This window comes from Hyaena hyaena, unplaced genomic scaffold (genome assembly GCF_003009895.1).
Source record: "Hyaena hyaena isolate Hyena2069 unplaced genomic scaffold, ASM300989v1 scaffold_691, whole genome shotgun sequence".
NCBI classification, from domain to species: domain Eukaryota; kingdom Metazoa; phylum Chordata; class Mammalia; order Carnivora; family Hyaenidae; genus Hyaena; species Hyaena hyaena.
In genome coordinates this window covers 899,532-923,385 of record NW_024081324.1, presented here as the reverse complement: position 1 = coordinate 923,385, position 23,854 = coordinate 899,532, and the positions used below count along the sequence as shown (strand labels likewise).

At 35.9% G+C, this 23,854-nt stretch overlaps 1 protein-coding gene across 1 annotated transcript in view; it reads left to right on the top strand.

Moving 5' to 3' along the window:
* The window catches only part of ZFPM2 (zinc finger protein, FOG family member 2), a 369,507-nt gene that overhangs the window by 17,011 nt on the left and 328,642 nt on the right, over nucleotides 1-23,854 (top strand). The window contains exon 3 of the mRNA XM_039217446.1: nucleotides 8,121-8,219. Coding sequence (XP_039073377.1) covers nucleotides 8,121-8,219 — 99 coding nt within the window. The remainder of the gene's footprint in view (nucleotides 1-8,120; nucleotides 8,220-23,854) is intronic.

Below are 23,854 nucleotides of genomic sequence, written 5' to 3'. Positions count from 1 at the left end.
ATACAAAGCTGTAGTTTTCTGTTTTTGACTGTTACAGTCCTTTAACCAAAGCTATCTTGTCTGATGATAAAACCATAAGTGTATGAAGCTTACACATTTTTCATCTCTTTTATGACCTTATCTTTCATGAGCGGCTTCTGTGAAGGTATCCTAACTATAGGAAGCACCTGGAAAACATATGTGATATCTATTCTCTGATAAGCAGTGTGAACAAGAAAGTAGATCTGTCACTTCTGAACTGTTCATTGTTAAAAAATACTTTGATGATTTAGCTGATTGCAAAATACATTAGAGGGATGACTAACAACCACAGTAACACTCCTAGTCAAGAAAGTTCAATAGTTTTATTGTGCAAGAATTTCTATAAGAGGTTAATATTGATAGGAGCTACATGGATTAAAGGAGCAGGGTTGAGAAGGGCTGTTTTCTTGTATCACTGCTTGCAAACACTGCTGCTATTTGTGCTGAAAAAGTGGCTTTCTCAGAATGTGGCAAATCTTTAATTTATACAGGAATGTCTAACTTTGGGTGAAAAGGTGTTTGTGGTTTTGAAATGATTTTTGCCTAGCGAGGAGAGCTACTGCTTTGACCACCTTGCCAACAATACCTAATATGGAATTTGAAGATTCTGTTTCATGTGTTCGAAAGACTATATTCTAGTGCATTTCTCCGAGTCATTTGTGCTGTGTATTATATTGCTCAATAACACCTTCAATTTCCTCCTATAGGGCTCTCATTGATTCTGAAAACTAGACTAAGGAAAATGGAAGGGCCCACAAAATATGTATGATATCTTTTAAAAGAGCAACAAAAGAGTTTAATCTTGCAATGGAAAACCATTAACTCCATAGCCATAATTTTAGAAATATTATAGATTTTGTTACCGCTTGACATTTATTCTGTTTCATCTTTTTATGAATTGGTCTCTGGATATATATAGTGGTTATCCCATTAAATGTGTTTGTGCTTTGCTAAAAATACACTGAAATTTCTATTTAAAAGTATGTGAATAAAGAATTTAGCAAGTAAATGAATGGATGTCAAATGCATTCCTAGCTCTTTCTGTAATTGTCTTCCTCACATCCTTTTCTGTCTTCGATTCCTTTTCCTACCAACAAAGCTTGTGAAGCAGTATCTTAACAAACTTGTCATTATTATCTTGGCTATTAATTATTCATGCCGTTTTTCATAAGCTACTTAGAGTACTGATTTCAAACATATAAGAATCAAAAATAGAAGTAAATAAAAAACAGTCAATAAAATCATTTCCATTCAAATCACGAAGAAGCTGGGGTTGGATTAGTATCAAAATAAAGTTCTATTTATAAATTTTCCATGAGAATAAATATATTGGAAGGGAAAGAAGCAAGTCCCTATTTTGAGGGGGAAAAACAGTGTTTTCTTAAAAGTAATTCAGAGATTTCATATTCGATTAAATTGTTTTTTAATCATTTCATTTTTCATTAGTAAAAAGATTAAGAATGAATTAGATAAAAACATTACCATAAAAATGAGAGTTAGTTTCCTGAGATAAACGTGGAAGATGAAGGGTCTAAAAGTTGACAAATGTGACATATTTTAGTTATTAAATAGAAATAATGTGCTGAAGGCAATTAATTAGCAAATGTAATGATACTGCAGTAGGTTATGGTAAAAAGAATGAAACCAAGATCTAATTTTATAACTCATCAGAGAGTAATGATAATTGATTAAGCATCTGTGTGTAGTTGATTTTACTGAGTTCCAAGTCCAATAGTACACTGTAGAAAAAAATAGTGCTTCTAAATATTATATCCATTAAATCTTTTCATTTAAATATGTAAGCATAATGAAGGAACAAGGCTTACATATAGAGAGGAGAAGCAGCTATCTTTGTTGCTTGATATTTATTAGAGTTTTGCTGTAATATCCTCCTAGGTTTGGAGTATGGTCACTGGAGTCAGAATGACTTGGGGTCGATTCTTGGATCTTCCACTTGCTAGCACTGTGCCTGGCCATGTTCTCACGTATCTGCCTCTTCGCTTACTCTTCTGAAATACATGGATACCATCGCATGGCAGGGTTGATATGACATTCACAGAGCATTTAACTAGTGCCGAGTGGTGCTCAAGAAATGTTAACTGTGTTTAGGTTTAATATGGAATCCAAGCTTGAGGACATGTTCTGTGCCTTATTCGTCTTTACGTGCAGGTATGGAGCTGAATATAAATTTAATTCCAACCCATTTGGTTTTCTGCACCCAAGTGTATCACTTCATATGACAGTCTTATGTTTTGGGTCATCTTTTCCTTTTTTGCTTTTTTTCATTATGAAAACATGAGTAAATAACTGATCAGCACTTTAAACTATTCTCCTGTCTTAGAGTATATTTTTATTAATGTGATATATATTGCACATTTACCCAGTTTTAAAATAGCTGCAAAATGTAATTTCTTTTGAGCTGTTAATTGTATACAATTGACTATCTTTACAGTGTTTCCTTCACTAAATACTCGGCAATATTTATTTTCAGTAGTTCTAATTATATGTGCTGCGTAATGAAACAAATTAGAGCAAATTGTTCCATGAATCAGGATTATCAATACTGAGTACTGCTCCAGATGTTGCTGCAAGTTGAAATCTAAGCTCAGTAGTTCCAATCTGGTAGTTAAGTGACATTTAATGGAAGTATTTTATTATATGAAATTACTAGTTCAATCAAGCCCCTAATAGGCTAAATTATATTTTTTTCATTTTGAGTAATTTACCAAGTTTCTGTGTCTGCTGAGATTTGTAGTCATCCTACTATTTTTCCCTAGTAGATATCCTAGTAGATATTAGACGAAGATGATCCTGGGTAAATTTAGCCTCTACTGAATGAACAAAATGACTTCATGCATTCAACCATCATACAGTAGCAGCGGTTCTCAAATTACTTCTCTTAGCTTCTTAAAACTTTGTATGGGTTCTACTCTCACATCACTGAAATGTTGTCAGTTTCACCACCATTTTTTCTGCATGGCAACTTAATTACTGTAATTTTTTTTTATATGGAATTCTTTGTGGAGATGGCTTTCATTTTTAATCTGAGAAATGGTTTCCAATCATGGAGCCCTCAGGGCATTAAACCTCCAGAATTCAGTTTTATCTAAGATCATGCCTCCAAAATTTCAGAAATGTTATTGGCTCTTTCCTCCAGGAAGCTTCTGCTGCACCAAGTCTGGGTCAGGTGTCATGCCTATGTGCTCCTGTCATGTCTTGGACTGCTCTCATCAGAGCATTCGCCACACCAGATTGCAATCTATTGATTTGTCTCTCTCCTAGTCTATAACATATATGAGAAGAGGAACCATCTTTGTTTTATATTGTCAGTGCTCAGCACACTCCCCGGGGCTCCAGAATTATTTTGATATGTTAATAAAGAATGGTTTACTTCACCTGTCTTCTTTAAAGATGAACAGATTCAATGGAATTCTTTTCACTTCTGATTTTTGTGACTATTGTGATTCCTCCACAACATAGTCTTTGAAACTTCCCTGCTTCCCACTATACTTCTAATTATTTTTCCTTCCAAATATGTAATTTGCCTAATAAAATATTTCAAAGTAGACTTAACTATAGTCCCACAAAAGTTTTTGGGCAAGAATGTCTGAGACATGAGTCAGATTGTGGTTAAAGAATAAGTAAGGGGAAACTCAAAGACTAGATGTCTGAGAAAATAACATGTTCATGGAAACTCAGTGTTGGTTACTGTATTTGTGTCACATGATCATATCAGCTTCCTACTGAAATATTAGTGCTTTTCACTGCCTTCAATATGAAGAACTCCAGAATTAATTATACTAGGTTCTCTATGGTCAGTGTCATTTTATGCTTCTGGTCTCTGAATTTCTGGATCTTACGTGTTTTCTTTTGGAATTATTCACAGACTACCCCGATTATAGGTTTTTTTTTTTTTTTTTTAAATCAGTGGTTACTTCTCTTATGCATATTACCTGGCACCTTTACTAGATTATATGGTCCTTAAGGGAAAGTATGTATCTCATTGTATCTTCAGAAATACACACTATGAATGTTCATGATTGATTAAATTTTGCATGGCATCACATGCTTCCAACAATTTAAATATAATAGTAAAATTCAGAAAGATTTACTCCTTTGTGTGGCCATCAGCGTAGTACAGTTAATATCTGAATATAGAACTTAACTTATTCAAGTAGTTCTTCCCAGAGGTTTACTGTCTGAACCCTGGGATATGTAATTTTTAACAACATGTCCCATGCTTGCTTGGGTATGTCTTGCTCTGGGATTATTCAGCTATTCCAAGTGTACATGATTCTGTACTCAACTGGTGGGAGTGGCATATAGGAGAGGCAAGAAAGTATATTTTGGAATGAATGCTAGATAGGCAGTTAGGAGACTCAAATTTAATTCCTAACCTTCTATAAGCTGCTGTTTCTGGTGGTCTTTATAATGCCTCTTCATGCTCCCCTATAACCCTACTTTCTACTAATTGAGGAAAGGATATCTGCTGCTTTGATAGGTCACCCCTGTGATGACTGGGAGGCACTTAATGCTCAAGCATGTGAAGGTTTGGGAGCGGTGACAGAGGCAGAAATAAATGTAATGGCTATAAGATCATCCATAAGTTACTGACCCTATCTGTGCATCAATTATCAATTCTGTAATCAGTAAATTTCTTTAGTTTGGATCAGAGCATCTCCAGAGTCCTCCCCCACCCCGACCTTGCTCAGATTTCCTTGTTTCAAGATTCGTAAGACAGGAGAAAAGTGCTTGGAAGAAATAGATACTGTTTAAAATTATAGGTTGCATTCTTTACTCTTCAGTGATGGGGAGGACATTTTCCCTTGTAAATTCCCATGTGTTATTATCCTGAATGAAACCTCCACTCAGTCTGTACAGGTCCAATGAAAAGCTCACTCAAGTGGGTGGCAGAGTGTAGTGTGGGTGCTAGCGTCCAAGAAAAATAAACTGTTGTAAGGGTCATATTTCCCCATATTGGGTCTTGTATCCTGGGGGCACTCAAAAAGATTAAGGTGCTACATCGATTATTGTATTAAACAGCATTGAGTCAATTGGTGTGAAAGTTTTCCAGCTTTTTATATTCTTTGTGGATCAGTGGAAATGTTTCATCTTCATATTACTATAACTTAAATCACTTAACTTGTTACTTTTCCTTTTTATGAGGAAATGAGACCAGAGACTCAGAGTCTAAATAAGCACAATACCTAGAATTTAGTAATGTTACTTTTATTTTTATTGTATTTATTTTTATTATTACCTTCTATTATGGGCATCTAATACTGATTTTTCTTTTATAGCAGTGATATGATTTTCATTTTTAAAAATATGTTTGTATGTTATAAAAAGTGAGTCTGCTTTTTTAAAGTTTTTATTTAAATTCTAGTTAATTAACATATTATGTAATATGTTTCAGGAGTAGGAAGTAGGGGTTCATTACTTACGTCTAACACCCAGTGCTCAATAAGTGACTCTACTTTTTTCTTTTATAGTTTATTGTCAAGTTGGTTTCCATATAACACCCAGGGCTCATCCCAGCAAGTGCCTTCCTCCATGCCCCTCACTTCTTTTCCCCTCTCCCCCTCCCCCATCAACCCTCAGTTTGTTCTCAATATTTAAGAATCTCTTATAGTTTGCCTCCCTCCCTCTCTTTAACTACTTTTCCCCTTCCCCTCCCCCATGGTCCTCCCTTAAGTTTCTCCTAACCCACCTATACATGAAAACAAATGGTATCTGTCCTTTTCTGCCTGCCTTATTTCACTTAGCATAACACCCTCGAGTTCCATCCACATTGCTACACATAGTCAGATTTCATTCTTTCCCAATGCCAGGTAATATTCCATTGTATAGATAAACCACATCTTCTGATCCATTCATCCGTTGATGGACACTTAGGCTCTTTCCATGTTTTGGCTATTGTGGAGAGTGCTGCTATGAACATTGGGGTGCATCTGCCCCTATGTATCAGCACTCCTGTATCCCTTGGGTAAATTCCTAGCAGTGCTATTTCTGGGTCATACGGGAGTTCTATTGTTAACTTTTTGAGGAACCTCCACACTGTTTTCCAGAGGGGCTGCACCAGCTTACATTCCCACCAACAGTGTAGGAGGGTGCCCGTTTCTCCACATTCTCGCCAGCGTCTAGAGTCTCCTGAGGTGTTCATTTTAGCCAATAAGTGACTATTTAGAGAACATTTACTACAGATTACTGTAAAAGCCATGACTGGACAAAAAATTCTGAACATAAATGTATAAGGAGGTTGGGAAGAAATTGAGTTCTTCAGTACGGTTCCCAGAAGGACACTGATGACTTGGTCAGTGGGTTTTGCTAAAGAGAGTTTGGTGAAGGGACTCTTTGCTAAAGAGAGTTTGTGGATAAGGTTAAGGAAGCCAAACCAACAAGGGATGGGAAGCATTGATGGCTGGCAGCAGCGAGAAGCTGTTAGCTCTCTTGATCTGAAGAGTCATGGGAAGTGACAGTGATGTGGGAGCATGGAAGAAGCAGATGAGCCACTTAGAAGTGCAAACACACAACACAGCCATTGCTCCCAACTAGAGACCATAAAAAGGATGGGGGTTGGAGTATATGGACCTGTCTTCTCTCTTCCTGCCCTCTGAGCCTCTGACCCTGTTAGTGCCTCCCATTGATTGAACCCACCCAGGAAGAAGAGAATAAAGCAGCCCCAGTGATGGGGTCCACAGAATTCTGCTTCCATGGGGCACAAGATGCAAAGACATAGAGGGAGGAGAGTCCATCGAGGCCCTCAGGAAAAGGCAAGCGGAGAATAACCAGCTCATAGAAAGTATCAGGGTTTTCTGCCAGAGCTAATACTTAATGATTCCAGTTATTGCAGTAGCTTGAGTTCAATACTTAACGTATATGCAGTATTTAACAACTGGTACGACTTGGGCTCTGCCCAGTCAGAGCAGATGCTGTAATCTTCCTGCTGAATACACTTTTAAACCTGTGTCTCTGGATTAGGGGACACAGGAGGAGGCTCACTAGACTGGGACCGGGGCAGGCAGGGTTGGGCTGAGGGGCACTCAGTGCAGGGTTCACAGCATTTGACAATATAGAAAGGCTGTAGAGCCTACTTGTCTATGCAGGCTGAGAACCATCCCTCTTTGCATCTGAGAAGTGAGAGCAGAACTCTTCCACTGATCTTATAAGATAATTGGTTGATGTGTCTGTGTTTTTCTATGTGACCTGCAAAAAGGAGCACAGATTAAAACACTATCTTACTACTGAGCCTTTGTACCTTTATTATGGCACTTGGACCTTGTCTTGAACTCTCATTATTTGTGAACTGACTCTCTTACATGAGTTTTACACTCCTTCCAAAAAAGTATTGTATTTTTCCATATATATCCTGCTATACCTACTACAGTTCCTTAAACATGGTAAATGCTCAGTATCTATTATTTTATGGAAATAATTCCATTGCTATTCATTGTCATCATCCTGAAAGGAAGAGGCAACTCAGCTTTCAAAGATCCTTCAGTTCCAAACATGGGGTTTTGTGGTGTGGGGTATGTGTTTTATTCTTTGTTGCCCACCAGAGCTCGTGATCCTCTCCTATGGAAATGAGGACAACAGATTGTCTTTGGGGTTCTGTGTTCCATGTCCCTTTATTGCACTTTTTAAAAATGATTCATTTTGTGAAGCTATATATAGAAATGAAATATAAAATTTGTGGAGTTGAAAGTTTAAAACTCATCAACATCACATTAATGTCATTTGCAATAATAATAGTTTCCTGAAATTGTTGTTATTTCTAGGTTATGAGAGTTAAGGTTTTCCATATTAAAAGCAGTAATTACATACTGTTTTTATTATATAAAATATTAATACTGAATGAGTTTTTTACAGAAATACTTTTGTTTATATTCATTTATTGATGACTAATGCTGATTTTCTTTACTATAAAAGCACAATAGATATTAGTATGATTAATCATGGTCATTTAATCTGTGTAATGACAAATACATGTAACATACATATGCTTAGACGTACTCTAAGGGCATACCTTCAATAGTGCTGAATGTCAAATAGAGACCTTTAATTATTTCCCTTTTTCTCTCTGTGTTGGTGTTTTCCAGGTGATGATGGAGCCCAGGAGACAGCAGAATCAGATGGGGACACACAGTCAGAAAAACCAGGCCAACCTGGAGCTGAGACAGATGATTGGGATGGACCAGGTAGGACAGAAAATTTAAAATTCAACCAGCTGTTGGTACTATCAGGAATTCACTTTTATTCCCTTAAATTTTAATTAGGTTGTAGAACTCTTAGAATCTCAGCTCGTGTGTGTGTCTGTGTATGTGTGTACACGAGGTTACATGGGAGTTTAAATAAACATCATTATTTAAAGAAGATTTTTATCTTTTTGTTAAATAAAGTATAAACACCAGTGCTTCTTCTGCTTAAAATCTCCATCTTGTTTCACTTCATAGTCACGTAAGAATTACTTCATTCTACTTGCCTGTTTTTTTTTTAACAAAAATCTTCATCCTATATCTACATTCAAATTGGGATTAATTTTTAACACTTTTAAACAAGTAACAGTAATACCCTTAGGAAATATTTTAATTTAGTCATATTGTAAATCATAGATGAAATCTCAATATGTATTTAGAAGTTTAGGAAATATCAACAGATACTCCCATTTGATTAAAGGTTTTTGACATTTTCATTTTTATGAATGAAAATTTAATTTGATTTTAAAAATCCTGATATTTAATCATTTCAAGAAAAGAATGATGAAAATACTCCTAAACACCAATATAATTTTATGTAAATATATACAGTTCATAAGAACTGAATAAAAAACTCTTTATATTTGGTCCCAAGTAATTTACAATTGCTGGTATATTTATAAATGGAGACTATTATGTCATAGGGCTTAAAGATATAAGCAAGTTTTTTGAGACAGTTTTAGCCATAATTTCTAAAGCAGTAACATTTTTCATTAAGAAAGATCCCTATATTTCAATCACATTTTCACCCTTGCATGACTTTGCAAATTGCTCTCTGCTGTGCGTGAAGAGGAGAGGAACTCCAGTGGTAATTTTCTGAAACCAGCAGCTGGAAAATAAAATGCAAACAAAAATGAAGATGCAGTATAGCTGATTATTATGATGTCATTTCTAATGTTATTCATGATACACACAAATGTTTGTAGTCTGTATACTATAGCATAATGGTTATACAAGATTTTGGATCAAAATGTGTTGTATTTAAAGTACCATTATACTACTTTTGAAGAGTTTGAAAGAAGATGTAGACTTCTGGCATTTTCACCTAATAGCATAATGCTTCTGTCTTCTCAATGTAGGAAAGAATTCCTTGGATTAAAATAAAAAAATCTTTGGAAAATTTTATTTTTTTCTTGAGGATTACATTTAATTTAAAAAGCATAGATGAACTTTGTATAGTATGGTTTTTATTCATGGAATAAAGTATATTCTGTATTCCCTGCAGCTTGGGAGTAAGTAAGCACATTCAGGCAGTGTTAAATTATTAAACACATGGCCATACTCAATGCTGCCTTTTCCAGAAATAAACTTGTTTTATTAACTTAGAGAGAGAGGGACAGAAAGAGAGAGAGAGAAGAGCAAGGTAGGGAATGATGTATCATTCAGGACATGATTTTTCACTGTTGAGTTAAATTTCTTTTATGTATCTGATTTAATGAAATTTTTATTTAGTTGTTATGGTGAACATGTTTAATGTTTATGCTGTTTTCTGTGACACGTGAATACGTAAAAACTTTAAAGGAAAAAGGTATGTATCTAAGCAGATGTGCCTATAAGAAAGTTCTTTTTTTGTTTGTTGTAAGATTGATAACAGATTTTTCCCTTCAGGTATTTCACCAAAAAGGAGGGGTTAATTATTTTCAAACCCCTAAATTAATGAGATTGATTCATAACAAAAGGGTGTCTGTTGGATATATATATTTTTTAAGGTAGAAATTTCATTACTTTCCTTCAATCAGGACAAAGTATAGGGGGTGTTTTTGCACTTTTGCTATCACATAATAGCAATTATATCAGTACTTTACCTTGAGTTTTGTTATTTGCAGAATGATGTTGGTACTTACCACATGTATCAACGAGAGAAAATTGTCCAAGTTTTCGTTACAGTTTCCAAACAGATGAGCTCTGTATTCTAAGGGGTTAGGTTCAAATTCTGGATTTGTCACTCATTTGCTGGGTGATTTTTGTCAAGTAGCTTACTTTCTCTGTTGCTATATCGCCATTTGTAAAATGTAGAAAATGGCATTCACACTTTGCAGGGATTTTGTGAGAATTAGATCCTACACATAAAATAATACTGATCATTATAAAGGCTTTCAAATTATTGTCTTAAAGCAGAACCATTTAAAATTCTCAGAATTTTTTTAAAGCCTGGTAATATACCCGATACAACTTTAAAAATACTGAGCATCTAGTTTTGAATTCAACCACAAATAATTGGTAAAGACATGAGGTAATGAGCCAGGTGTGATTTCAAGGTCTCCTAATTTTAAAGTCCTCCTACCCAGTCCTCAGCGTCAACCAGAGATAGACAACTTTCTCTAAAAATAGAACAGAATCAAAAGACAAGGAAATTATCTAAAGAATTTGATACTTAGAGGTGACATCATTTATGATGGATCAGGATTTATCTTATTTTGAAAGACTTTGAAAGAGTTTGATTGAAGCCCACTCCACAGCCTTCCGTGGTGGCTCAATTCAGTAATGAATCAACTCTTCTGAAGTGTTCTATTTGTATCAAATGCAAATTCCCCGAGCCACTTTTTTTTCTTTTTGCCTTACTTGTTATTCAACTAAAAGGTGCACTGAGTAATTGCTCACACCTTTGCTAACTCTTATGTTTAGGCAGAATCTAAACAGTGTTTAGAAAAATTATCTTACATTTGTAAACATTTCTATCGTGAAATTTTTTAATGTTTAAATATTTGTGACTCTTAAATATTTTTCATGCTTTTATGAATCTTTCACTGAAAGGAGAACCAGATCTGCACTAAACTTATAAGGTTCAGGCCAGTGTAAAAGTCATTACCTCGTTATTTCCGTATTTCATGCAGCTGTTTTTAAGTTTTACTTTTCTTTCTTGCTTTTAAAAAATTACCCTGATATTACCTTGCTTAGAAGCTAATTGATATGATACTTGGTATCTACTATTTCATCTGCATTTGCCAATACTTTGTATATCATTTCTCTCTCCTTTTTAAGTAGATACCTCTTCTTACCTTTCATCACCTTCATATCAATAGTCTAATACATTTATTTATTCAATAAATAATTATTATTCACTAATAATCATGAAAGATGCAGGGAGAAGTCCAAAGGTATAGTATGATGCTGTCCATACTTCTCTTGGATGCCATTTCTCTTCTTTAATCTTTTAAAATTATTTGTGCATTGTATTTAGATGACTGATGCAACTAATAAATAAACATGTGAACCTGGAAAGTAGAGAATGGTCTAAACTACAGAAGAACCTGAGCAAATTTTAGAGTCAGACCTCAGGCATATGAACAGCCCTGGCCTCAGTTTGCTAACCTTTAAAATGGGAATAATAACTACCTTGAAACATTGTTATGTGGATGAAATTTGAAAGCAAGTATCCAGCAGACAGCTTGGGAAAGGGTGGGATTTGCTGGATGTTAATGGCCTTCTCTTACCTCTAGAACCTCACACCTACCAACAGTTAGAATGCTGATCTTATTTTGAAATAGTATTTACAACTCTGGCTCTCTCTTATTTTAAGAAATCTTTAGAACCATAATCTATGGGGCACCTGGGTGGCTTAATCAGTTAAGCATCCGACTTTAGCTCAGGTCATGATCTTACGGTTTGTGGGTTCGAGCCCCGCGTCGGGCTCTGTACTGATAGCCAGCTCAGAGCCTGGAGCCTGTTTCAGATTCTGTGTCTCCCTCTGACCTCTCCTGCTCATGCTGTCTCACTCTCTCACTCTCTCAGAAATAAATAAAACATTAAAAAAAAAAAAAAAAGAATGATAGTCTATAGCCAAAGTCTTGGTTCTGACTTCTGTATTCAGATTCAGGAGACTCAAGGAGGAAAATTCAGATAAATCATCATAAATTCATCCTATACCTCTGTGAAATGAGCACTTCAAAAGTCACATCATATATCAACTCTAAGAATACTAACTCTCTAGTTGACATCATTCGTTTTGCATTTGAGGCTAGTGAATAATCTGATTTCTCTGGTTTAATATTGAATGTACCTAAGTCCTACCACTAGGCTTACAAACACTATAATTGAAATTTCCAGGAGCTTTAGTAAATGAACATATCGCATTATTCAAATTGTGCAAATAAGTATGCCCTCAAGAAATATATATCAATACAAGTATGCACAGATAAAAATTTGAGCAAGCAGTCACTTAGATTTCTTGATACAGACTTGTCAAGAAAAGCATGCACTTTTATTTTGGTATTTACATGTTAAGTGCTTGAGGTGTTTCAATAAAAAATAAAGTAGAGGGGCGCCTGGGTGGCTCAGTTGGTTGAGCTTTTAACTTTGGCTCAGGTCATGGTCTCATGGTTCGTGGATTCCAGCCAGGTTCTGTGCTGACAGCTCAGAGCCTAGAGCCTGCTTTGGATTCTGTGTCTGCCTCTCTCTCTGCCCCTCCCCTGCTTGTGTTCTGTCTCTCTTTGTCTCTCAAAAATAAATAAATGTTTAAAAAAATTAAAAAATAAAGTAGAAAATCACACCCTGTATTGAAGATTTGATGAATTACTAAAATAAAATTCAGAATTATTTTTTATATTATATATTACAAAACAGTACAACTTGCTCCTAGATTGTTAAATGGAAATCTGAGTTGCCATCAGAGGTAACTTATTTTGGGGTAGAATGATGAGTGGAAAATACCAAAAATATTTCTTTCATTGATATGTTGGCCCTGCCACTCTTGAATTGTGTGACTTTGAGGAAGTTAAAAACTCTATAAACCCTCAGTTTCTTTGTTTATAAAATGGGGCTAATAATAATCACGATCTCATTGATCAGATTTTCTATGTCAAACATGGAGCTCAAGGCTTCCTAGTGCTCAATAAATAGCTCTTAATATTAGTTTTAGTATCATTTCAACATTTTTGCTATAGTGACCAATACATTGCTTACAGGCGATGAGCCTTATATTTAACATGTGCATAGTGAATTAACTGCAAAATCATTTTGCTATGTAAAAGTCATCATAAGATTATATTAACTATGCTCTATTTAACTGGTCTATTAAAGAAATTTTAATGCAAATAAAATTTCAAGAGTAAATGTCTAGCATAAAATCAGATGTGTATACTTGTTGCATCCATACTAAAAACTGATCACCAAATTGCTGGTCAGCGTTAAGGATTCATGCAGTTGACGGGGTTAGTTCTGCTTTGTGCCTTGAACCCAGAAGATGGGAGGGTTTTGCATAAAGTGGAATGGTAGCTGGGAAGTCCGCTGTGAGATAGAAGCACACACTAATGATACAGGTTTTTTTTTTTTTCCTTCCTCTTTACTAGTCCAAAGAAGAGCTTGGAGATTACAGTTCTGATTTCGTTTCCTTTTTGATTGGGAAAATGTGGTAGATATAAGATCTGGGAAATGCCATTTGAAGTAAATTAACAGAAACCTATGAAACATAGTTAACCATAGATATAGTCTGACAGTAAGAAGAATATTGTGAGAAGCGGAGGAAATCGTAGAATGACTGTGTATTACTCTGACAGTGAATTGGTATTATCTCTGCTATCAGATAATGCAGTTATCATTAATTTTCACATTTGCATTTCAATCTTTGGAAGGAAATGACTCTTGCCGGATGAAGATAAGAGCTCTGTACCACTATAATGAACCATCATTTTATCCCAATGCTTTGTGTCCATATGAAAATGAGGCAGGGAGGGGTGTGTGTGTGTGTGTGTGTGTGTGTGTGTGTGTGTGTGTGTATGTGTGTGTGGGTGCACGTGAGCACGCCCATGCGTGTGGGGAAGGAGTCAGAAAAACAGTGTAACAAAGTGTCAAAAATTGCTACAGACTTTTGAGCCCCTTATGAAACAAGAGGGGGTCAAATTAAATCTTCTGTAATGTAGTTAAGTGGATATCGGATTAAAAGATGAAAGCCTTTACTTTTTCTAGAACAGAATGCCACATAAACTCAGTAAAAAGTTCCTTTTATCTTATTTCTTTACTCCAGTTTTCACTCTCATGTAGAATTAGGGCACACATAAACCCAACCAAAAAAAAAATGTAGGTTGGAGGCAAAGTACTTACAATTATTGTCTGGAAAGATGTATCTTTGCGTTATAACATACTGCATAACATATATCCTTAATCCAGTGGCCTTCAATCCAGTGGTTTTACATCCTCACTCTATGGAAACAAACTAGAAATTGTAGATGAAGCATTTGAATGTTGTTTATGTTAGTGGAAATCCAGTCAGGGAGCCCTATACAAATAAAAATTCTAGGCCCTACATCAAAAGTTTTACTACTAAACATGCTTTTGTATATTTCTAGTTTAAACATAAAGCCTGTATTACTGCTTCACAGTTTGCCTACTTTGATTAGCTACTTACCCTCAGTTGTGTTAATAACGGGACTTTTATTATGCTCTGTCCTGCTGAGCCATAATTCAGCTTAGAATTCTCCTCCACAAAGCACTCCAGGAAGACACTACCAGCCTGTGGGAATTGACATATAAGAGAACCCTTTGCTATCCCTTTTATAACCTCTTTCATTAAAACATATGCATTAAATATTTATTTCAGGACAAGGGTTTTTGGTATTGGTTCTTTTTCTTGACTCAGCATTTTGCCCCGAAAAAAAAAACCTAAAAATATTGGCTTTCATATCTGGAGAGTTGAAAGAAAAACTAAACCTTGTAATTATTTGTTTTTCTTTTGTCTGAGTCAGAAAAGGACTTAATTGGGTTCAGAAGAATAAGTAAAAACCAACACAGGGACATGCATTAGTAGTTTAAAAGTATGGAAAATAAAAGCAAGTGCATATGGACACATATACTTGCTACAAATGGGCCACAAATTTAAGACTAGATTACTAGAAGACTAATTACAATGGTAATATTGATTGATTCCACAAGATGAAATAAGTTGGTTAGCTGGGCAAATGTTTGTTTATTCAACTGTATATTAAGCATTAAATATATGCAATGTTCTGTGCTAGACTCTAGGACATGTGGCAGTTCATAAGTAGGGTGGAGAGGTTTTTTTAAATCAAAAAAATATTTTAATATTTATTAGAGAGAGAAAGAGAGAGTGAGTGAGCAGGCGGTAGGGGGGAGTCTGAGAGAGGGAGACAGAATCTGAAGCAGGCTCCAGACTCTGAGCTGTCAGCACAGAGCCTGACTTGGGGCTTGAACTCACGAACCCTTAGATCATGACCTGAGCAGAAGTTGGAAGCTTAACCAACCCAGGTGCCCCTCTACTTCAGAGAGTTTGTGCCCTCACAGAAACTGCAAATTGTATTAGTAATGATTTTTGAGAGAAAATGATACCATAAACCATATTGTGAGAGGTGGGAGTCAGTAATGATTTATCTGAGGAACAAATATTTTAACTTAATTTGTTTTTATTTATAATTTAATATGCAAAGTTTCAAATACACATAAAATAAGAGGGCAGTAATGATAAATCCCCATCTACCTATTATCCAGCTTCAAAGATCATCAAATTTTACCAATCTGGTCTCATCAGTTTATTTATTTATTTATTTATTTATGTAAACAAATCACAGAAGTGATGACATTTTACCCATATGTGCTTTGGTATGTCTCTTTCATAAATAAGGACTTTTATTTAAAACATAACCACAAACAATAGCATTATAATGCATAAAAAATAAACCTAATATTATATAAACTCAATTCATCTTCAGATTTTCCCATGTATTTAAAAAAGTGTCTTTATGTTTGTTTTTTTAGTCAGAATTTGAAGAAGGTCCACATACTAGTTGATATAATTCTCAAGTCTTTTGAATTGATAGTAGTCTCTCTTTGGTCAACTCCTCTCTCCCATTTATTTGCTAGAGAAACCAGTGTATTTATCCTGGAATATTTTTCACATTCTAAATTAGGTAGATTACATGTTAGCAGGGTTGTGTAACATGCTCCTCTCCCCTCCATATTTGTTATAAATCAGTAGTTTAATCTAGATCCTTGAATATATTCAGATTCAATACTATAGGCAATAATACTATAGATATACGTTGCTGGGTACTTTCCATTGCTTCATATTGGTATACATTACATAAAGATGAATGTCCCACTTGTAGTGATATTACAGTGTATCAGAGGATTCACATGTTTTCAGCTTGATCCATCCATTATGAAGTTTCCCATTCGACTTTTCACCTGATGGTTATTGTGAGGTTCCATTATATCATTAGGGCTTGCACAATTGTGATTTTTACATTTTATCATCCCTTCTGTATTATTAGCTGATATTATTTTCTGAAGATTTTTCCTTTATCCACTGTTTAATTACCCCTAAATTCTTTTCTTAAAGGAAAGGGACAATATATGCTTAGTTCTTTCTCATTCTATGCCAATTTCAGAATAATAAAGAGTAGAGAAAGTGTTATAAGGTGAGATTCTTAAAGGAAGGGGGACTCAGTGATTCAGGACCTCGTAGTCCACAGTACCGTTATTGAATTTAACTTCAAGATCACTGTGAAGACATGTTCTACATAAAAGCCACATGTTAATATTTGCATTAAATATAAACTGCTCTGACTGCTCTGTAGAACATGGATACGAGAAGGTCAATAAAAATGCAAGAGTCTTATCAAGAGATGAAAATGGTTTGTGGAGCGCACTGGATATATTTGAGGGTGTGATTGAAAGTGGCTTGCTCAACTTCGAGAATTTTGTTCCCATTCACTGAGGTACGGAAAAGCGAAGGAAAAGCATGTTTAGGGGGAAAGATAAGTTGGATTTTTAATGTCGTTTGCAGTTTTCGTGAAACATCCAAGGGTTGCTGTTGAGTAGAGTGTTGGTTATATAGGCCAGGAGCTTGGTGAGAGGTCTGGTCTAGAGATAGAAATGGGAGAGTCAGCAATGTATGCATGGTGGTGGAATTCATGGGAGTAGATGAAATTGCCTGGGGTGGGAATAAATATAAGAAGGCTGGGACATGAATCTTGAAAAACTCCTATCTCTCGCTGGAGGATAGAGAAAGAAATGTCATCAGAGGAGACTGATAAGGAGTAGCCAGACAAGATGGAAAAAACCAGGAGAGTGTAATCGTTTATAAGAAGGACCCGAGTCACTCCTGGGTTAACTGCTGCCAAGAGAGGTCAAGATGGAGATTCTAAGACTCTCCTTGAATTTAGCGCAATGCAGATGTTAGTGATTTTAACTAGAATTATTTCAGTGGAGCTCTGGTAGCAGAAACCAGACTGTGGTAGGTTGTAGGGGAGAGAAAGGTGAACAAATGGAGTCAGCTATTGCAAACAACTCTTCTTGAGTGTTCTTAGTAAATATATAGTATAGTTGGGTTTCTGTGAAACTGTTTATTGATACAATTATTATCATTTATCTCTTATTTTTACCTAAGAACCTTCCAGACTTTCAAATTTAGGAATATGCCTTTGGAGAAATTATATTCTCATATTAACCTAGTTTGAATGAACTATCCATTAACTTGTAGATTATTTTTTTATTGCTTGCCCCTACTGTATCTTCAGACTTTACAGTATACATTTTTGTCATTTCTTTTAAATTTTATCATTTCAACTTTTATCCCCTAATAACCAGCTTAGCAAATGCTTTGTGGGCTTTTTTGAGGTTTATCACTTTTAATGTAATTGATATGTTAAGTTTAATGTATATAATAATATATATAGAATATATTACTATATAGTAATGTATTCTAAATGTGATTGGGTTCAAAGTATGCTTTTCATTCTCTCTGGTATCCACACTGGTAACAGCCAATATTCTTTTGTTGTTGTTTTAATCAGGAGCACATTTGGGCCTTGGGAATTATTTTGTCTTCATAATAAACTCCTACACTTGCTTCTGAGATTGATACTTGGAGTTTGCAACTTATTCACTCATGAATGTAACTTGCAGAAGCTTGCCTGATCTTGTACTTCTTCCCTTGCACCTTTGTAGACCTGGGCCCACATTGAATTAATTTCATTAGTTCAAACATTTATTGAAAGAATAGCTGTGCAAGACTCTAAAGATAAAAAGATCACTTGGATTCAGACTGCCTTGCAAAAAGCTCCTGGTACATAGCATCAGACAGATAAGTGATGAGATAGTTAAAATACATTGCTGTTGATTCCACTGTAGAGGTATGTACAGTGCACAGTGGTAGCAAAGAGAGTGGAAGGTGATCTAGTGGAAAGTGGTGGTGAGATGATGACCAAGAGAGCAGTTTTCATAGACAGAGAAGGGAAGCAGGTGCTGGTGGTGAGGCTTAGCATTGATGAGTTACACACATAATTACGATCCCTTCAAGTGACCCTAGGGGCAGAGCAGTAAATTCACATTGAAGACCCTCTGAGTTGTTATTCATACATAGAAAGTGCTTAATTTTGCAAGTGTGGTGAACTTGTTGCCATTTTGCCTGTCTAGAAGCTTCCACTTTCCAGTTAGACCTACCATTGTTACCTGAGAAGGCATGATCTTTCCTATCACTCTGAGGAATGAAGGGGCTCTCTGAAAGACAACAGAAGCTGTAGTATCTTCAAGTGACAGATGGGAATCCAGAGTTAGAAAAGAGGCCATCTTTTGAAGCTCTGTTATCTCTATGAACTGGTAAAATGACAGTGAAAGAGTTTTGTAGAAGTTCAGCAATGTGGGGCGCCTGGGTGGCTCTGTCGGTTACCCATCAGACTCTAGGCTTCAGCTCAGGTCATGATCTCATGGTTTGTGGGTTCCAGTCCTGTGTTGTCTCTGAGCTGAGAGTGTGGAGCCCACTTGGGATTCTCTCATACTCTCCCTGTCTCTCTGACCCTTCCCTGTTCGTGCTCTCTCTCTCTCTGTCAAAATAAATAAATAAACAAACAAAAAAATCAGCAGTAAAACCCACAAAGAAACCTCACTGTAATTTAGTTCGTTTTCTGGAAATCAAAGCAAAACAGAGCCCATAGTGGCCTAACTGGCCTTGCCTCCTACTTGGAAATGGGGTTGGCTCTTGGAGGTTCTTAAGAGAGTTTGAGGGGAATAAGAAAGGAAGGGTCAGGAGGGAGAATCTGAGCTTCTTGTAAATAGTAGAGTCCTTCCTGGCAGATTTTCTGTAGCCCTTAGTTTAGGGTTACATGAAAGAAAATCTCAAAGTGCTACATGTTTAAAAAAAGCTTTCTTGTTGTCACATACAGGAAAGTAAGGAAAATAACATATTGGGTGTTAAACATAAGTTTACATTTGGGTAAATAGAGAATCAAAGACTTTTTTCCTTCAAGTTTTCAGGTCAGAATCAGAGGGAACAAGAAGCATAGCATTCATTTCAACTGACACCGTCTGTAAAATCAGTCATAGGCCTTCCTGATTGAATGGAATTTTAACAGGTTCCTTGGATTTTCCCTTCCGTTAGCCTTTTCATGTTAATTAACTAATTAATTTCATTAACATGAAAAATTACTTAATGCTAATGTTAAAGTAATTGAATATAATAATGAAAATAGGGAAGATAGGGATTTTATTATTTATTAAATACATATTATTTATGGGAATACAAATAATAAATAATATGAAACAATCAAGATTGATACATTTTTGAACACTGTATTAATAATGTATGGGGCACCTGAGTGGCTTAGTCAGTTAAGCATGAGACTTTAGCTCAGGTCATGATCTCCTGGTTTCATGAGTTCAAGTCCCACGTCAGGCTCTGTGCTGACAGCTCAGAGCCTGGATCCTGCTCTGGATTCTGTGTCTCCCTCTTTTGCTGCTCCTCCCTTGCTCATGCTCTGTCTCTGTCTCTCAAAACTAGGTAATTTTTTTTTTAATATTGTAAACTAAAATGAAAAGAACAAATGCATGAGTATATTCTAATAGGGATGGAAACATGGTATGTCTTACAGACTCAAGTAGAATGTAAGCCAAAGAGAGAATATCAAAGTGACTGAGGATCTGAGATTGATACCACTTATTTTCAGGATTTTTAATAAACCGTGCATTATTTAACTTTATGGTAGCCCAATATATTTTCTATAAAAGGCAATATAAACAAACTGAAAGAAAAGAGGAAAGAAAAAAACATTTTCTTTTCTTTTCTTTTATTATTTTTTATGAATATAATTTATTGTCAAATTGGCTCACATACAACACCCAGTGCTCATCCCCACAGGTACCCTCCTCAATGCCCATCACCCATGAAGAAAACATTTTCTATCATCACAGTATTTGCTCTCTCAGTTTCCTCTACCCATTTTTTCTTTTAAATTAGATGTTTTCCAAGAAGATTGCCATATTCTTCAGTCAAGGATATTTTTCATTATCCTGAAAAAAAATTGTTTTAATGTTTATTTATTTTTGAGAGAGACAGAGCTTGAGCAAGGAAGGGGGCAAAGGAGGGGGAGACAGACGATCCAAAGTGGGTTCAGTACTGACAGCAGCGAGCCTGACGTGGAGCTCAAACTCACAAACCATGAGATCATGACATGAGCCAAAATTGGACACTCAACCAACTAAGCCATCCAGGAGCCCTACCTTGAAAATTGAATAAAAGGAGAACATTAGGTATATAAACAAGAATTAATGTAATGTGACTAATGCAATTGTGGTTAGATCAGGTGATAAATGAAGTAAAAAGTTTTTAAAAACTTATGCCTGCCATTTTTAATATCATAGCTGGACAGAATAAGTTTATTTAAAATTGCTTTTTCATTGTAAAAGAAGTCACTTGAGTGGTCCTTCTTGATTATGGAAATATCAGACAAGTGAGAATGAGGGTCTTTTCAGACCTTTGTCACTTTGCCAGGAATACCCCTGTCTTGGAGATCTCACAGCTATGGGGGGAGGTGGGTGGGACAAGATGGAGGAGTGATTTGCATCTGTGTTGCTTTCTCTGTGGCAGTCAGCCAGATTTCATTGCTTTTCCCCCACACTGAGTTGTGTATTAGGTTGCTCTGCTGCCATGACAGAATACCACAGATTGGTTGGCTTCAACAAGAGAAGTTTATTTATTTATTTTTTTTTCATGGTTCTGAAGCCTGGAAGTCCAAGATCAAAGCACCCACAGGGTTCGTTCCTGGTGAGACTTCTCTTCCTGGCTTGTAGATTAGATGGCCACTGTGTCACTGTGTCCTTACAGGGCTTTTCCTCTGTGTGTGCACACTCTGGATGTCTCTTCCTCTTCTTTTATGAACATCAGTGCTATTGAATTAGGGCTCCAGCCTCATGGCCTTATTTAGCTGTATTGCCTCTGTAAAGGTTCTGTCTAAATACAGTCACATTGAGAGTTAGAGCTTCAGCCTATAATCTTGGTAGGGACACAAAACCAGTCCATACCAGGTTGGGTTGGGCGGCCTTAACCAAAATCAGCTAGCAGGGAAAGTACACTGAGGATGGGTTTCTGGAAAACAAGCAAAGCCAGAACTCAACAGTAAGTAAGGCCTTAGGTTTTAAGAAAGGGCTGTTTTCCTCACCCTTTGTTCTTAAATTTGGAACTCCTATGTGACCAGACAATGTGTCATAGGGTCCTGCTCTTGGGAAGAATGGCTGGTCTGAAATGTGAGTGAATTAAGTAAACTGAACCCTGAAGCCTCAGGACGTCACTGTGCAGGTTGTACAAGACATGAGCCCACTTGACTATTAATGTTGGTAGAGGAGATTGCACTGTCCTGTGCAGGAGTGGTTTTCAATAATGACAAGGAATCAGGAGCAAAGCAGGGGCCCCAGTGGCTTAACTGATCATATTGGAATTCTGAATTGGGCCTGGCTCTTGGGGATTCTTGGAGAACTTGGGAGGAGGGATAAAGAAAAAGGTCTCAGAAGGGAGAGGCGTAATATCTTGCTAACAAAAATCTTACCCAAGCTGATGAAGGACGGTAATACAAGTCACTGAAGACTATGAACTGAGCTCAGAGAAAGAGACATCTGTCTTTGCTTTGGGAGGCCAGGTAAGGCCTCTTTACTTTGTGAGCATAGAGACATTTTGGAGATGGAAAAAGAGGGGAAAAGACATTCTACCATTCCAAGGAGAGTGAAACCTACTCGGCATTAATATGGAGGGTGAACTGTGGTTAGGGATGAGACAGGGGCTGATATTAGACATCTGGGCAACAGCCCATGGCAGTAGTTCTGGTCAGGACACAGTAGAGACTTGGGCAAAATAAAAGTTGTTGGCCTTGTTTATAAGTATTTGTGTTTACTGTGAAATGGGTTGAAAGTGGTGAAGGAGGAAGGAAGGTTTCCTCACCCAAACCCCAAGCACAGCAAAGCAGGGATCTGGATGTGATGCTGTGGAACAAGCCAGAAACAGCTTGACTGCTCTCATCTTTTATCACTGCCCCCGCACCCTTCCCCCACGCACATGTACACACTCATACATACATACAGGTTTTTGAGCAGTGTAAAAGCAAGAGTTTTCTAACGGTTACATGAAAATAAACCTTTATTTTTATTCTGTAAGCATAAATAAAATGCTTTTTATTCATTATAAAAATGTTTTAACTATTGTAAGTTATTAGATTTGGTAATTATATTTACATTTTATATTACATTTGAAGAGAAGTGTGAGGCTTTAAGAACCATTCAGCCTCACATCATGCATTTTTTTTCACATTTTTGACATACTAGTGTGTATTATAGGAAATAATTGTTTGATTTTTAAAGAAGTAGTGGATATTTTCAAAAAGTACAAATCGTTCATTAAAAATCTTAATTACAATTATGTGGCAAAACTAATTTTCTATAAAATAGGCTTTTCTGTCTGGAAAAATGGAAGTGAATTATTTTCAGAACTCCTATAACTTAAGGCTAACATTTCATGCTAATAATTAATGATTAATATATAGTAGATTATATTTTAGTACATTTTAAAATTAAAGAAGAGGTCGTTAGTCTGGATTTAACTATTTTTTTTCACTTTGGAGGTAAGCATAATAAAATGAAAAAAATAGTTATCAGATATTTTAATAAAGTAGATTGAAGATGGCATTATATATAACTGTTACAAAATGCATGAAATACTTCAACTTTGGTTTAAAAGTACATGAAATTAATAATACTTCTGATTCCCTTTGGGCATTTAATATTATTAAATTTATATAGTTCAAGACATTTCCTCCTTTGGGCTCACTGAGATTCATCTTAAGAAATCCTAAAACGAAGAATTAAAATACAGATAAAAATAAAACCAGAAAATAAGATGACCAAAAGCATTTCTTTTTCAGGGTGCTCTTCTCTTAAACTAATAAAAATAAAAACCACTACCTAGAATTAATGTTGAAATTATAAAAGTCTGTTTCTGACAGCATTTCCCTCTCCTGTGAACTTTTTGGTTTTCTCTTTTTGCATTCATATCTCTGGCACCACTATTTATTGAGAGTTTACTATGTACCAGTTACTGATATAGGCACAAAGAATGTAAAAGCAAACACATTCTCATAGTTTTCCCTCATGACAACTCTAGGAATATTATTTCTCTCTTGACTAATAAGGAAGCTAAACCACAGGAAGATTAGGTACCTTGTCTAAGGTCACAAAGCAAACAATCATGAAATTGAAAGTAGGAAGCTTCATTCCAAAAATTGTGCTCATCACAGCATCATCTTCTTTATTTTCCATACAATGCCTCCTTTTTGGTTAATGCACCTGTTGTTTGCTACCATAGTTTG